General features: G+C 34.6%; 2 protein-coding genes across 3 annotated transcripts in view; one reads left to right on the top strand and one right to left on the bottom strand.

The window, feature by feature from the left end:
* The window catches only part of LOC149799584 (uncharacterized), a 30,990-nt gene extending 23,893 nt beyond the window's left edge, over positions 1-7,097 (bottom strand). Inside the window, exons 1-2 of the mRNA XM_089958929.1 lie at positions 7,038-7,097; positions 1,254-1,376 (exon numbers count right to left, since the gene is read on the bottom strand). Of these exons, the coding sequence (XP_089815055.1) occupies positions 1,254-1,353 (100 nt within the window). The 5' untranslated portion in view covers positions 1,354-1,376; positions 7,038-7,097. The remainder of the gene's footprint in view (positions 1-1,253; positions 1,377-7,037) is intronic.
* A 5,792-nt stretch (positions 7,098-12,889) lies between these two features.
* Positions 12,890-14,538, top strand: part of LOC149799583 (transmembrane protein 43-like) — a 52,011-nt gene continuing 50,362 nt past the window's right edge. For both annotated transcript variants that reach the window (XM_089958925.1, XM_089958926.1), the window contains exon 1: positions 12,890-12,986. The gene's annotated coding sequence lies outside the window, so the exon portion shown is untranslated. The remainder of the gene's footprint in view (positions 12,987-14,538) is intronic.

Raw genomic sequence — 14,538 nt, 5'->3', positions numbered from 1 at the left:
TTGAAACATTAGAGGAAAACTGAGGATCTCTATAATTTTTTATATGAAAGCGATAATTATTCATTCTCTTAGAAACTTGGTGTAGTGTTTGTCCAACATATTGCATGCTACATTTTTTACAGGTTATTAAATTAATCACATCAGTTGATATGCAGTTAGTGTTATCGCGTAGAGAAAATACCTCTTTTGTATTGGCACTACTGAAAGAAGTACTTTCTCTTATGTTTGCACATTGAGAGCACCGGTGTCTGTTAAATTTAGATGACGAAAAGTGTATTTTTTTATTTTCTGTCTTTTTAGTTCTAATTAAAAAATCTTGCAAATTCTTGAGTCTTCTATAAGCGAGAATTGGTTTAATTTTAAAAAGTGATTTGACGCTAGTTTTATTGGATAAATTTAGGAGACTATACTATTTATTAATTATACGACCTATATTAGGTAATGAAGGATTATACTGTATTGTTAAAGGAATTACATCTCTATTTTACATTCTGCTGTGTTTAAAGCCTCATGTTGAGTAAGATTACGGGCTTTGTTCAGTGCAGAATCAATTATATATTTAGGATAATTTCTATTTTGGAAATAAGTTCGTAATTTATTCAAAGAATTTTGTAATTGACAATCATCTGAAAGAATGCGTCGGTGTCTTTTGGCGTGGCTATATGGTATACCGTTTTTATATGACATGGGATGACATGAAGAATATTCTACATATTGGTGGATATTAGTTTCCTTGATATGAATATCTGTAGAAATAATGTTATCAATATTTTTTATTACATTTACATCTAAAACTGAAACATGCGTACTTGATGCAGTATAAGTAAATTTAATTGTCGGATGAAAATGATTCAGGCGATCAATAAATTTGTTCAGTTCTTCATTTGAATGGTTCCAGATCATAAATATGTCATCTAAAAATCTAAACCAAACAGCTGGATTAAACTTTTCGTTTTGAAGAAAATCTTTTTCTAATTTACCCACGAAAAGGGAAGCGTATGAAGGAACCATGCCATAGGACTACCCATCGCTGTACCCATTATTTGTATGTAATTCATATTATTAAATTGAAAAAATTGAGAAATACTATGTACCTAAATACTGAAAAAAACGACGAAATTTTATAGCGTTCGTTAGTTCATTGCTTTTTTTCTAGCAAATTCCAATGTCAGCATTGATTGTACGTTTTTAGGTTCTATAAATTTAATAAAGGGTACTGAACATAGGTCACTATGACTTAATTAGTACTTTACCTGGCGCCTGAAACTGCTGCTCATCTTCAGGTTGTACCGGAAACGTCACAACATAAATCAACTGAAAACATTTGGAAAGAAATTTTTTCTTATAGTCCATCCCTCGGGGAAACGTTTGGAGATCTGAAATAATAATAATTATAATAATAATAATAATGTTGCTCTCTCTCTCTCTCTCTCTCTCTCTCTCTCCGTGATTTATTTTCATTTTCTACTTCTCCCTTTGGTAATATTTAGTCCATCAACAATCTGCGAAAATGGTACGCAACTTTAGTGCCAAATGTAATTTATTCAAAAAAAATAATGCCACTGAAAGATAATACTTTACCGTACTCGCTCACTGGAACACATTTGGTATCTCGAAACCTACTGCTCCCTTCTTTTCTTACATTTTAAAGTCAAGATAATATATGAGGCTGTAGCGATTGCAGGGAAAACTTAAGACGGTTCGAGTATTAGCAGTAACCGGTTACCAGCGTATTTCGTAAGCTGAACAAATTTTGATACAAACTCAATAAATAAAATGTTTCATTCCCAGCCTTTTTGTTCAGGCACAAGCTTTAAGAATGAATTTAAACATTGCCATGCATCTGTTCAGATGCAGCCAGATGCTTTTCTAAGATAGGATACAGAATAATATTAATGCCATATTCACACATACATTATGCAATATGTAGTAGCACGTTACTGCACATCAGCACAATATTAGCTATATGGTGCCAACTAAAGGCTTTACTATACGTACAGAAATACACATACACTATGATGAACAATAATCTGGAGATCTTCCATATTTACAGCATTTTATTCATCATTATTATAAACAAGTAATGGGAAATGTCTTTATACTTTGTTAATTTTGCTTTCATTTTTTTTTTGGGAATAATCTGGAGCCTTTATAAGCCTTTTATTTAATTTCCAGAATCTTTTTCTGTGTGCAAATATTAAGTTGCAATTCGATGGTATTAAACGAAGTAACACAACGTATTTTTTAAGTTATTTGCTTGGTGAGATATTATACTATGAACCGACTATTATATATCGGCCTATTATTATATATCGGCCTATTAGTATATATCGGCCTATTAGTATAATGGGCCAATACCTTCTCTAAAATGTATGTCATAATACTTTGGTTTTCATTACAATACGGCAACAAATCAAAGAACAATAATGCTGCTTAAAAATTCACAATAAATTCACTATTAGGCAAAATATGTACTGTAGTCAACAAACCTTAGGTATATAACAAAACGTAAAAGCAGCAATCAGCACATAGTCGGCAATTACACTTGTTAGTTTGATAGTTAGCGCTGAAGCTGACAATTTTGGTCAAAAATAAGTTATTAAAATGTCTTTAAGAAACGTGCGTTGATAGGGTGTGCTTTTTGATACAATTTTAAACTTTTATTTAGTTAATTATAGTTACCAACCTATTCAACTGCACACTTGGAAAAAAAGCAAAGACAAAAACACAACAAACTTAGTAAAAGAACGCAACGAGCAACCTGTTTTAGAAGAAACAAAAGGTAAAACTGGTGTAAAGAAGTGGAGATAATCGCATGAACAAAAGTGATACTCTTCAGCGAATAACGGAAGAAAAAAGAAGAAAATGTCATCCGCCTTATTATTATTATTATTATATATATATATATATATATATATATATATATATATATATATATATATATATATATATATATGTATGTATGTATGTATGTATGTATGTATGTATGTATGTATGTATAAGCCCTGACAACTAAATTAAAGCATTTGAATGAAAGAGAGAGAGAGAGAGAGAGAATTTAAGAAAGAAAGAGATGGTGGTAGCGGGATCGGTAGTAGTTATATTTAATACTGCATATGCTGATGTTGTATATATCACTATCAATATAGCATATTATTGTCTACTCTTACATGGTTATTGTGAATCATTATATAATAACTTCAAGAGCTATACTCATTCAAACAGATGCAGTTCTACAGATATTGCTTGTCGAGAATATGACATGCACAACAACAAATGGTGGGGGTACATGTGCGCGTGTGTGTTGTATTTTTAACCTAGCTTTAACAATATTTCAGTCATATCGCTAAGATGTCTGCAGTGTGGCAGTTTGTAGCCATGTCTAGCACTGGGGCATCATGCCGGAGACATGTATCATCATGTCCCACTCAGTCACATTATCTTGACACCAGGCCATCCAGTCCTAACACTAACCTCTTAATGCTGAGCGCCTAGCGAGGCAGCTGCTCGTATCATTTTTATAAATCTTAGGTATGACTCAGCCACGGTTGGAACCCACGACCTCCCTCATCCGAGGCGGACGCTCTAACTACTAGGACACCGTAGCGGTCCAGTAAAGGATTTATAAGTATATCCTAACAGGTGTATATATTCATCTGTATAGTCCACTACAATAACTGATTTTTATAGTCAACACTACTTGTTGCAATGTTCATTAGTCTTAAGGTCAATATCAAGCTGGGTTCTGTCTTTGCTAGAGCATTCCTTTCTTTTGGCATATATACGTCAACTGAATGACCAAGCTGCATCCACTTCTTCATTCTCTCGTAGCTTTGTCAGCAAGTTAAGTCTTCAGTGATATTTGACTTATTTTCAGTTCTTCATCTTCTCTTTTTTTTTTCTTCTCGTCAATGCATCCCTTGTTACTCTGTATGGAATTTTACTATGATGGGATCGGAATCTTTCTTCGTCTTATCCCTTCTTGATAGTCTATGTGCGGTCTCAGTATACCAAACGTCAGGCTCTGTGTTTAGTACATCTCTCATATTACTTACGACTGTACGAATTATATCTTCTTACCTTTCTACTTTGACACCCTGGATCTTAGCATTGTTTCTTGCGTTGTTTTTATTTTGTCTTTTTTCTTGCATGTGAAAAAGGTTTGAATTTACCTTTCCTTTTCATAAAGATTTTTTTGCACTTCTATGAGCTTCTGATTGACTTTTCTCAAGTGACCCTCGAATGATCTTTATGGTCGTTGCATTTTCTTCCTACCTCCATAATAGTTCCTTCTGTTTCCTCTAATTTGTTTCGCAGCTGATGATTTACGTCTTGCACACTAATTTCTTTCAGATCATAAATTGCCTTTGCCACAGTCTCTTCAAGCTCACTTTTCAGCTGCTTTTCTAAGTTCTTCTTCATGTCGTCAATCTGATCCCTATATGCCACTTTCAACGGAGCTTTCTTTAGTTAACTTTTGATGATTGCCTCAGTTTCCGCTGAGGGAGGACTTGGTCCTCGCAAACTGTAAGGCCCCGCCTGCATTGAAATCAGGTTTATGCTGTCTTGTATTTTTAGATTTGATTTTATATATATAACCAACAAAAAAATAAACATACTGATCACTCACTGGTTACCGATTTACGCACGTTTAAAGATTAATTTTTTGGCACCTGTACAAAAAGTGCCGAATTATTTATCGTACTTCCTGCCAATTTTCATTTACACGCGGTGATGTCACGAGCTAAACTGCTTGTCCATTTCAGTTAAAACACAAAGATCTTCACTCCACGAAGTTAGTGATCAATATACACAGGAACCTGAATGCCATATGTATGGAATATGTATATTTCTTGGATGGGCGGATCTTTTTTCAGATACATATCTATCGTATGTTGAATTAAAGTCAATGTCATCGTACCCCTTCTTAGTGACTGATCATAGTGTACTTTCAATGTAGTTTGGGGTTCAATTGTATCGTTAGGTTCAATTTTATCTTTAAAGCTATGTAAGTAAGGTAGACTTTTTGACCTCTAAATACGTAATTTCTTAAAGCGTCACTGCTATGAAAATCTGCCAAATATCGTCGCGAAGGTCTATCCACCTGTTGCAAATGTTATCTGCATTGTTAATGTTTATAGGTAAAGGCCGGGCATATTCCATTCAACACTGGCAAACAGGAATCATTGTGTCGGAAAGAAAACGACCTTGACTTTGCAACTAGGAAGTTATATATGATTAAATCAGCTGTTACTAGTAATGGAATAGCCATCATTGCAAATTGGTGCGCATGCCTGAACTGAATGCATGCCAACATAAACCTGCAATGTTAAAGACACACTCGCGAGCTGGCATGCTGCCCTATCTCCAGTGGCGTACAAAGGGTAAATGGCGCCCGGCTCGAAGATGAAGGCCCAACGGGGTTTGGGCGCCCCAAGACCTCTGGCGCCTGGGGCAACAGCCACGTCCGTCCCCCGCCCGCCCCCCCCCCCACCCCCGTTAGTCCGCTACTGCTTTTTTCCGCATTTGCGGTGCATGCAAAGATATGAAGAGCTACTTTTGTTGAATTTTAACAAACAGTCAAACTTTCAACTCTTTGATCAGAGTGAAATACATGTAGCATATTGTATTAATGTAGGATAAGAGACCGATTACACCGTATCAGCAAAGTTGTTTTTTTAACAAGTCAGAATAAAGTATCTTTTACTTTTTCTAAATGTACGCCGTGCAATAATTCAGAATATTACAAGACTTGGGTCTCTGCAATGAGTAACGTCAAATGATAAACACTGTATGTACATTTCTGCATGAGAGAGAGAGAGAGAGAGAGAGAGAGAGAGAAGGTACAAATTGAATTCGATTTGTCCCATACAATTTGAAGAAAAGGTGCCACTCCATTGATTGTAATAATACGCACAATAACATTATGTTAAGATGTGGAATCGGGGAGCGTCGATTTGTATGCTCTTCGCCATTCTTCTGTACTATTATTGTCATTGATATTAAAAGCATTTATCCTCGACTAATTTCCAACCAAAGTGGCATTTTCTCTACCATGTCTAATTTCCTTTTATGATCATTAAATATCTGGAGACGTTATAGAATGATATGGTACAGCGGAGGGAGGAAGATGGCGATAGTAGAAGCTAACAGTTTTGTTTTAATTTTGCAGTTTGATAAGGCTAACAATTGCTGCTAACACATACAGAGAGAGAGAGAGAGAGAGAGAGAGAGAGAGATTGTTTGTACAATCTTATCATATCGCTTTTGACACGCGATCGACTTTATTCGTAACTCTATCGGGTAATAAGTTCTACTTATTTTGTTTGAAGATGATATATTACTCTCCTCGTATGTACTTAAAAACTGCTAAAACGTTTGCGAGTAACGTTGTTGTATTAGTTTGGAGTTCTCTCTCTCTCTCTCTCTCTCTCTCTCTCTATATATATATATATATATATATATATATATATATATATATATATATATATATATATATATAATAAAACAAAAGAAACAGCCACGTAATTTAATCACCACAAAGTACGGTCAATCCTTATGTTTTAGAGCGTTGTTCTTGTTAATACCACACAACAGATATTTTGTATATAAAATCAAAGCATGGTGTGTCTTTTTTGCATTAAATTCTCACCAATTACCACGTTGGTGTGTAAGCCTTATGATTGCGAGCTTGTGGCAGAATTCAAAAGAATATATATTTTTTTTGTTCTTTACAGCATAGCAATACAAGCAGGTTATTTTGAGCCTACTTAATTGGAGAATTCAAACCAAAACTTTCAATTCGTAAAAAAATGAGCTTGGGAAAGAAAAGATACAAAGTTTTCCTTGTCAAAGTTCAAATAGTTTAGTCAACGGTAAAAAAATATTGTCCTTCTGACCATTGGTTATTTTACACTGTCTGTAGATATCCTTCTGTCCGCCTGGGTATTAAACAAAAGCAAAATATAATGAGAGTATAGACAGACTGAGAGGCATGAGCAGCGGGGAAGAGACAGAGACAGAGAGTCTGTATATACCAATTTGCTCCAGGTACTAATACCATTTATGCGCCGTGTTTTCCGGAGACATGCATGTCATGTGACTTCTAAACAGTCACAGTGCTGATATCCCTGTGTGTACTAGGTTCAGATTTATGGTTTCAGCTGAGCTCTGTAAATGTAAAATACACGAAATGGAGAATATGTGACTAGATAAACTTAAAGTATGGCAAGTTTGGAAGGGCTTGGTTCAAAATCACTTGCTTTTTTATCATATATTAATAAGTTTCCAGGAATTGGATTGTATCTAACAAACCCGAAAATCACGTACTACTTCATGACAGTGTGTCAGTGATAAGGTCGGAAATTCCATCTGGACTAAAAATAGATACAACACTGCGCAGTCACTTTTAGTCTGGTTCCCTGATTAGTATGCTCCCTGCTTTGCACTCCGCTATACTAATAGCGGAGTGCAACGCAGGGAGCATACTAAGCAGGGAACCAGACTAAGTCGCTTTTAGCTTTTTTTTTCCTTCTTTCTGACATCAGATATCTATTGCATGTGCTGAATACATTGGTATGTGTCTATTCTTCAATGTCGTAGTACGGGACCGGGTTGGATAAAAAGAGCATAATACTGCACGATTTTATTGTGGGGGCGCTGTTTTGCTTTTGGACGTATTCTCTGTTACGTGTACCTGTATCCAATTAATCAAATATGATGACAACAAATAGAAAATTTGGAAAATGAGGGGTTGTCCAGGAAGGTATGACAGTTACGCGGGCTGCTTGTTATATCCCGCATCGCCCATGAATGTAGAAACTAACTGGATGGTAAATGAGAAATTATGTAAAGATTGTGTTATGGATACAAGTGTCTCGTTCCAAGGAAATGCGATAATGCTTCTATTTTTAATTACGATCTTTTTATATATAAAAAAATCATAATCGAGAGTCTACATAATTTCATACGCTGTTGGAAAATAAAGAATAAAGCGGAGTTGAGATAAGTTATTTGTCTGGGTTTTTATGCTTGTTTTTTTTTTCTGATTCATTTATAAAGACTAGTAAGATCAAAATAAAGGCCTCGAATGGGTGTAATTCGAGCAATTTTAAGTGAACCATGGAGAGCGTGTGTGAATTTTTATTTATACTTTTGAGGAGTGCAGGAGGTGAGGTGATGTGGTCTGAATTTAACCACAAAAGTCAAAGTCGCTAAATATACAGTTATGAGTTTAGTCCAGCAAAGGGCTAGTATTATAATCGATCTATAGCTTTCAGACAATAATCTACAAGAAAATTAAGTCTTGAGAAAAAAAAGCCTGGTAAAAACAAGACAACAACAAGATCAACCAACCCACCAAACAAATAAGACGCATTCTCGAAAAAAGTGGATTAGTGTTTTATATCTGCAACTCATATATATATATATATATATATATATATATATATATATATATATATATATATGAAACGTTCCTTAATGAACATTTTCTGTGGCAATGTGTACATGTTTGTTGCCTTGGCTAAATTTTCAAGGAAATTCACAGCATCGAAACTTGTACTGGAAAAAAATCGATTACTTTGGTCCTTTGCACTAGTGTTTCACATGATTTTCAGCAATACGAGTTTTACATACGAATGACACAAATGGCTAATATTAGTCACGACTAAATATAGTGAACAAATATTACGCCACATACATACATACATACACACACACACACACAGATATATATATATATATATATATATATATATATATATATATATATATATATATATATATATATATATATATATATAAAGTCCCTAATAATTATATTTCCAGTTCTGTGGAAAATAGATCCTGAACATATGAATGATTTAGAATTTATAAAAGGTACTCTTGCAAAAAATCTTTATTGTAAATTGTACATGTCTTATGATATATCTCACTGCACACTGTGGCCAAATTGAAAATTCTTGTGCTGGATGGTGCCATTAATGATTCCAGATTTTGTTTTGTCTTTTTATGTTTTTTTTTAATCCCATAGACTGCTGACGAACAACTTATACAAAGCTGCTAAAGACTGAAGCGTTTGGGGAATCTAATTATTCAAAATACAATGACCAAAAGTGTATCATTCATTCATTTAACTTTTGCATTCTTTAAACGTGAGTAAATGGGGTCAAAACACCCCGTTCAATGTCAGACGATAAGTTGTTTTAAAAAAATGCCAGTTACTACAGGGGTCTATGGAGGTTTAAGAGAGTGGATTAATATATGACATTGTGCCGTAGGCACAATAGAAAGACAGTGCCTCAAGCGAGTTCGCAATTCAAACACTCACAACAACTTCTTTAGTAATTAAAAAAAATGAAATGTTTTTCATTTTATGGTTTATACATAGAAAGTCCCCAACAATATTCATATTTTGTACATGTTTGAAAATTAACATATATTACGTAAATGGTCGATCTTGTATATAATATCTGTTAGGAACAGCTTTGTAAAACCTTTCATAGACTGTCAAAGTCGATTTGCTCTCATGCCTCGTGCGTCATCAAAGATTGTATCTTGTAAGAAAATATAATAAATGAACAAATTTCATATTAACAATAGAGCCTTTAAAGTGGTGGTTTGTCCTCTTTCAGTGTATGCCGCATCTATCTAAACACTAAATACAAAAATTACAAAATTGAAATGGTTCAGCGTCGTGCTACACTCTTGACCATCAAAAAATATTATCCAAACACTGGCGTCTTCGTCTTGCTTGATGAACTAGGATGGAAATGAATAAGTGAACGATGGTCATATACCTGCTTGTGCCTCTTGTACAAATTAATACATAAATTAGTTGCCGTATCCATTACACACTACAACCAGTCATGAAACTATCATCACTTGCATGCATACAGTGTACACTATAAATATCATCGTCGCAACAATAATTGTCTGAATTCTCTGTCCAAACTTGACGTGGGGCTGACTCATCAAGGTCGAGGTGTTTTTCATAAGTTGTTGCAAAAATGGAAGAAGAATACTTGTAAGTGTATGTGCACATGATAATATTATTTTGTTTTTGACAGTAGCCAGATTTTTTCATTCTTCTTTTTTAAATTTTGTTTTACATCTTTCGGTTTTTGTTCAGCTTTGTGCTCCATTTTATTAGTAACTATTAAAGTATTTCAGCCAAAATAACTTAAACTTAGTTTTTGGTTTGATTACTGTTGATTTGTGTTCACATTTAAAGTTATGGTCTATTTATTGTCTTTGTTGTTAAGTAGAATAAGTTTTTAGCGTTTCAGTTTTGTAGTGGCCATCCTGTATGCGTGACATGCTTTTGTATCATTCTTAAATTTTCTTCCTCTAGTTTGCATGCCATGAACTTCAGATTTGTAAATTAAAGGAAAAAAATGTATTCATATTCGTATGTTTCTGGTGTTCATATAAATATGCTATTATTTATGTGCGGTATGCTTTCGAAGTGTATGCTATTGTGTCTATGTGGGGTATGCTTTCGAAGTGTATGCTATTGTGTCTATGTGCGGTATGCTTTCGAAGTGTATGCTATTGTGTCTATGTGCGGTATGCTTTCGAAGTGTATGCTATTGTGTCTATGTGCGGTATGCTTTCGAAGTGTATGCTATTGTGTCTATGTGGGGTATGCTTTCGAAGTGTATGCTATTGTGTCTATGTGGGGTATGCTTTCGAAGTGTATGATATTGTGTCTATGTGGGGTATGCTTTCGAAGTGTATGCTATTGTGTCTATGTGGGGTATGCTTTCGAAGTGTATGCTATTGTGTCTATGTGCGGTATGCTTTCGAAGTGTATGCTATTGTGTCTATGTGCGGTATGCTTTCGAAGTGTATGCTATTGTGTCTATGTGGGGAAGTGAGATTTATTGACCCACATATACTATTGTTTTCACTAGGTAGAAGTCATCTTACGTTCCCAAACACAAAAACAGGTTAAAACACAGACAACTGAAGTGAACACAAAAGGCACCCTACAATCAATGGGACAATACGATAAAGCTAACAGATTTCAATATACCTTCAGAGCGAAGATCGCTATTAGTTCATAACTTGGAATTCAAAAAGGAATTCTGGCAATGAAACAGGCCCACCAGTATTTTATTCCTAAAAGGAATGGAGTACAAACCGGGAAACCCAATTTTGAAAAAAAAAAAACAACGTGGGGCGAAAAAAAAGAGAGATATCTCTACGCCACATCTTTTGTCAAATTTCTCTTGTGAGTGGGGTGGGGTTGGGGAACAAATACGCAAGAAAATGGGAAGACGGCAATTAACAGACATGAAAGTCTTTGATACTGGACAACACGAGGGAGCACTCTTAAAACTACAACTAGTTATATGGCCCACAAATAAAGCATAGTGACAGATAATGGTTCAGCACTTCAAGAGTTAGTGGTTAGCGTACTAAACTCGCCACCACAAGGGTGCGAGTTCGAACCCTACAATCTGATCAACCTGTGTCGGCTACTGTGCTGTGCCCTTGGGCAAATCACTTTACCTAATTTGGCTCAGAAAAATAAAAAATAAAAATACTTACGTTGCTGTGCTATAAAACACCAAACCAAAAAGAATAATATTTTATTCCATTTCATACAAAATTGCTGTGCATTTTTCCAAATACTTTTCACAAAAAAGCGACATAACAAGTAATGTTTTAATTGAATCCGTTACTTTCTGTTTATATTGTAAACCCTTTATTCTCTACATTTGCTTGACGTTTTAATGGTATCTTTCCAAAGCATCAACGAGAATGGCATACTCACTGGATAATGTGATAAGCTCGCACTTCTTAAAATAAAACACCAGGCCATTGTACTTTTCGAAATTATGCATCTTTCTTATAGTACCAAATTAAAACAGTCTGTAGATTAATTGGGAAAGAGACCGAATACAATTTTAATGGATTATAAGTCTGTTTAATAACAACCCGTACTACTTACCGTCAGTACTCGCTTAAAAGTCGAGTCAAACCACAAAGTCCACATATCCAGATCTGCCATCGCATAATGCATCTATGCAATTTGTTAGAAGCAATCAGAACAAGCGACATAGACCTTGATTTGCAGGCACATTATTCATAGATAATGTATAATTTTTTCGAGATATACGGTAACCGAAATTGTATGCTGTCTTCATATGCTTCCATTTTATTCTACCCGATATCTCGTTCATAAGCAGATTTTGTTCTTGTTGTCCTAACTAAACTTCGACTATAACCATAAGTATCTTTAAACCAAGCCTGCCATTCGTAAAGTTTTACGTTTTTAGCAGCCTTATTAGCGTTCAGTTTTGTTCAAATAATCATCTGCAAAAATTTTGCTGCCAAAACAGAATTGGGTAACTTCGTTTCATTTTCCTTTTAGAAACGGACGGACGGACATTTTATTACGCAGAAGTGATGTATTTGAATTCCATCGGCATGGTTGCTATAAATGTGCTTGCTTAAACCGGAGCATAGGAGTCCGGGATATATGCACACACACACACACACATCTCTCTCTCTCTCTCTCTCTCTCTCTCTCTCTCTCTCTCTCTCTCTCTATATATATATATATATATATATATATATATATATATATATATATATATATATATATATATATATATTCGCCTGACAAATATCTACAATTTCTCTGCAGGAATACTCTGGGCAGGCGGAGACTTTAGAATTCTCTCCACGCATTGGTCAGTCAGATTTAACAATTTATTTCATTTTCACAGCATTTTGTTTCAAAAGGCTCAGCTAAATAAGTCCATGGGATGTTTGGATTTTGAGAAAGCTCATTTAGAGCCACATACTGTAGGATGTAAAAGACAAGGTAATAAATCCAATATAGCACGGGAAGCAAAACTCAAAACAGCACCGCTGATGCGGCTTTACGTAAATTGGGCTTCCCGGTTTGTTCAGACAAAGTTTATGTGAAGCTACGTGTAGTTATATTGGTTGACAGTTTGAATAGAGGAAATGTAAGTATCATTTGTCAATGAAAATTTTATTTGCACATACCGTTTTTCTCCAACACTTATTTGCTGCTACTATTCTTTTCACCTTTCATGCATGCAAGAAGAAGACAATATCTATGTTCAACTTAACACCATTCGCCCAGGCATTTCCTGGTGTAGTCACAGGTGCTCGACGCGAGCTTGATGCTAAGAAAAAAAACAATCATCTAAAGAAAAAAAATCATACAGAGTGACAAAAATACCTTAGATTACCCCGATGACCCGTTCTGACATAGGACCCTATCAATCATAATATATGAGAGAAGGTACGGAACTTCCAAATACTTCGCTCCACCCATGACCCTCGATTTCCTTCTGCTATTTCCGTCATTAAAGGCACACGACCATACTATATGGCTTGTTTTACTTCTGATATATTTTTCTATCCATCAAACCATCATTGACTTTTCTGTGTTGTACCAAACTGAAGTTACGGGCTCCGAAACGTGCGATTTTCGCGAAGTTTATCATTGTGGACACTACCGTGCTCCTATGATAACAAGTATAACCTTTTGAGCCAATCATATTTCGGCGTTGACGTTAGTGCCGCCTATTTTGAAAATAGAGATGTATGTATACGATGTGTTGTGCAGTGAAGAAGACAATGTATAATTCTTGCATGGAACAGGATTCCTAAAGTTGAATCGAGTTAATGGTAAGTAAAAAACTTACTTTTGCATCTACCGCTGTTCTGTAATTCAAGAAGGGATGCACCATAGAGTTGAAAACATTGTCCATATCGCTCTTGTCACCGGTTTTCAGATGAGCACGGAAGTGTCCACAATCGAAAACTTCGCAAAAATTGCACTTTTCAATTTTTTAAGGAGTAATAAAACTGATATTACCTTTTGTGGATTTACCGCCGGGAAAATGAGCGAACAGTGTAAAATTATCTAGTTCAGAACAATTTTCAAAATGTTACAAAACACTTATAAACCATACATTTTTTGGAAGATTCATGTCTTGAGAAGTCAGGATCTTAAATCCATTATAAAATATATAAATGTTTCAATGTAATGAATTTGTAAAGTTTGGTCACGAAAAATGGTGTCTGCCAAAATTTAGACATACTGGTGCATTTTGTAAAAATTAAATTTTTATGCAAAAAAATTTCAAACAAAAGCAATGAAATTGTAAATAAAGTTCAAAACTAATTTAAGAATATATATATATATATATATATATATATATATATATATATATATATATATATATATATATTTCTCATTTAAATATCTAAATGTATCAATTGGTGTCCATGTTAGTGAGGAGATGTCACAGTAAGTGGTTAATTTTCTGTTATTGGGGTTACTACTTTGGGCAGTTATAACATGTACATGACACAAAATGTGGTTAAGTAATTCACTTTTCAGATATTAATAAAGAACAAAACATCTTATAAAAATAGTTATGAAGATATTTTAATAAAACATCAATCTTTAAATCCCCTCTTTTGTACCCATCCCAAATTTGATATGAATAAATGACACCGTCTCCTGCATACTTGATGTTCTAC

Source organism: Sinohyriopsis cumingii, chromosome 5 (genome assembly GCF_028554795.1).
Source record: "Sinohyriopsis cumingii isolate HCF-2022 chromosome 5, ASM2855479v2, whole genome shotgun sequence".
NCBI classification, from domain to species: domain Eukaryota; kingdom Metazoa; phylum Mollusca; class Bivalvia; order Unionida; family Unionidae; genus Sinohyriopsis; species Sinohyriopsis cumingii.
The sequence above is the reverse complement of the archived record's forward strand: the minus strand, read 5'-3'. Positions and strand labels throughout refer to the sequence as shown.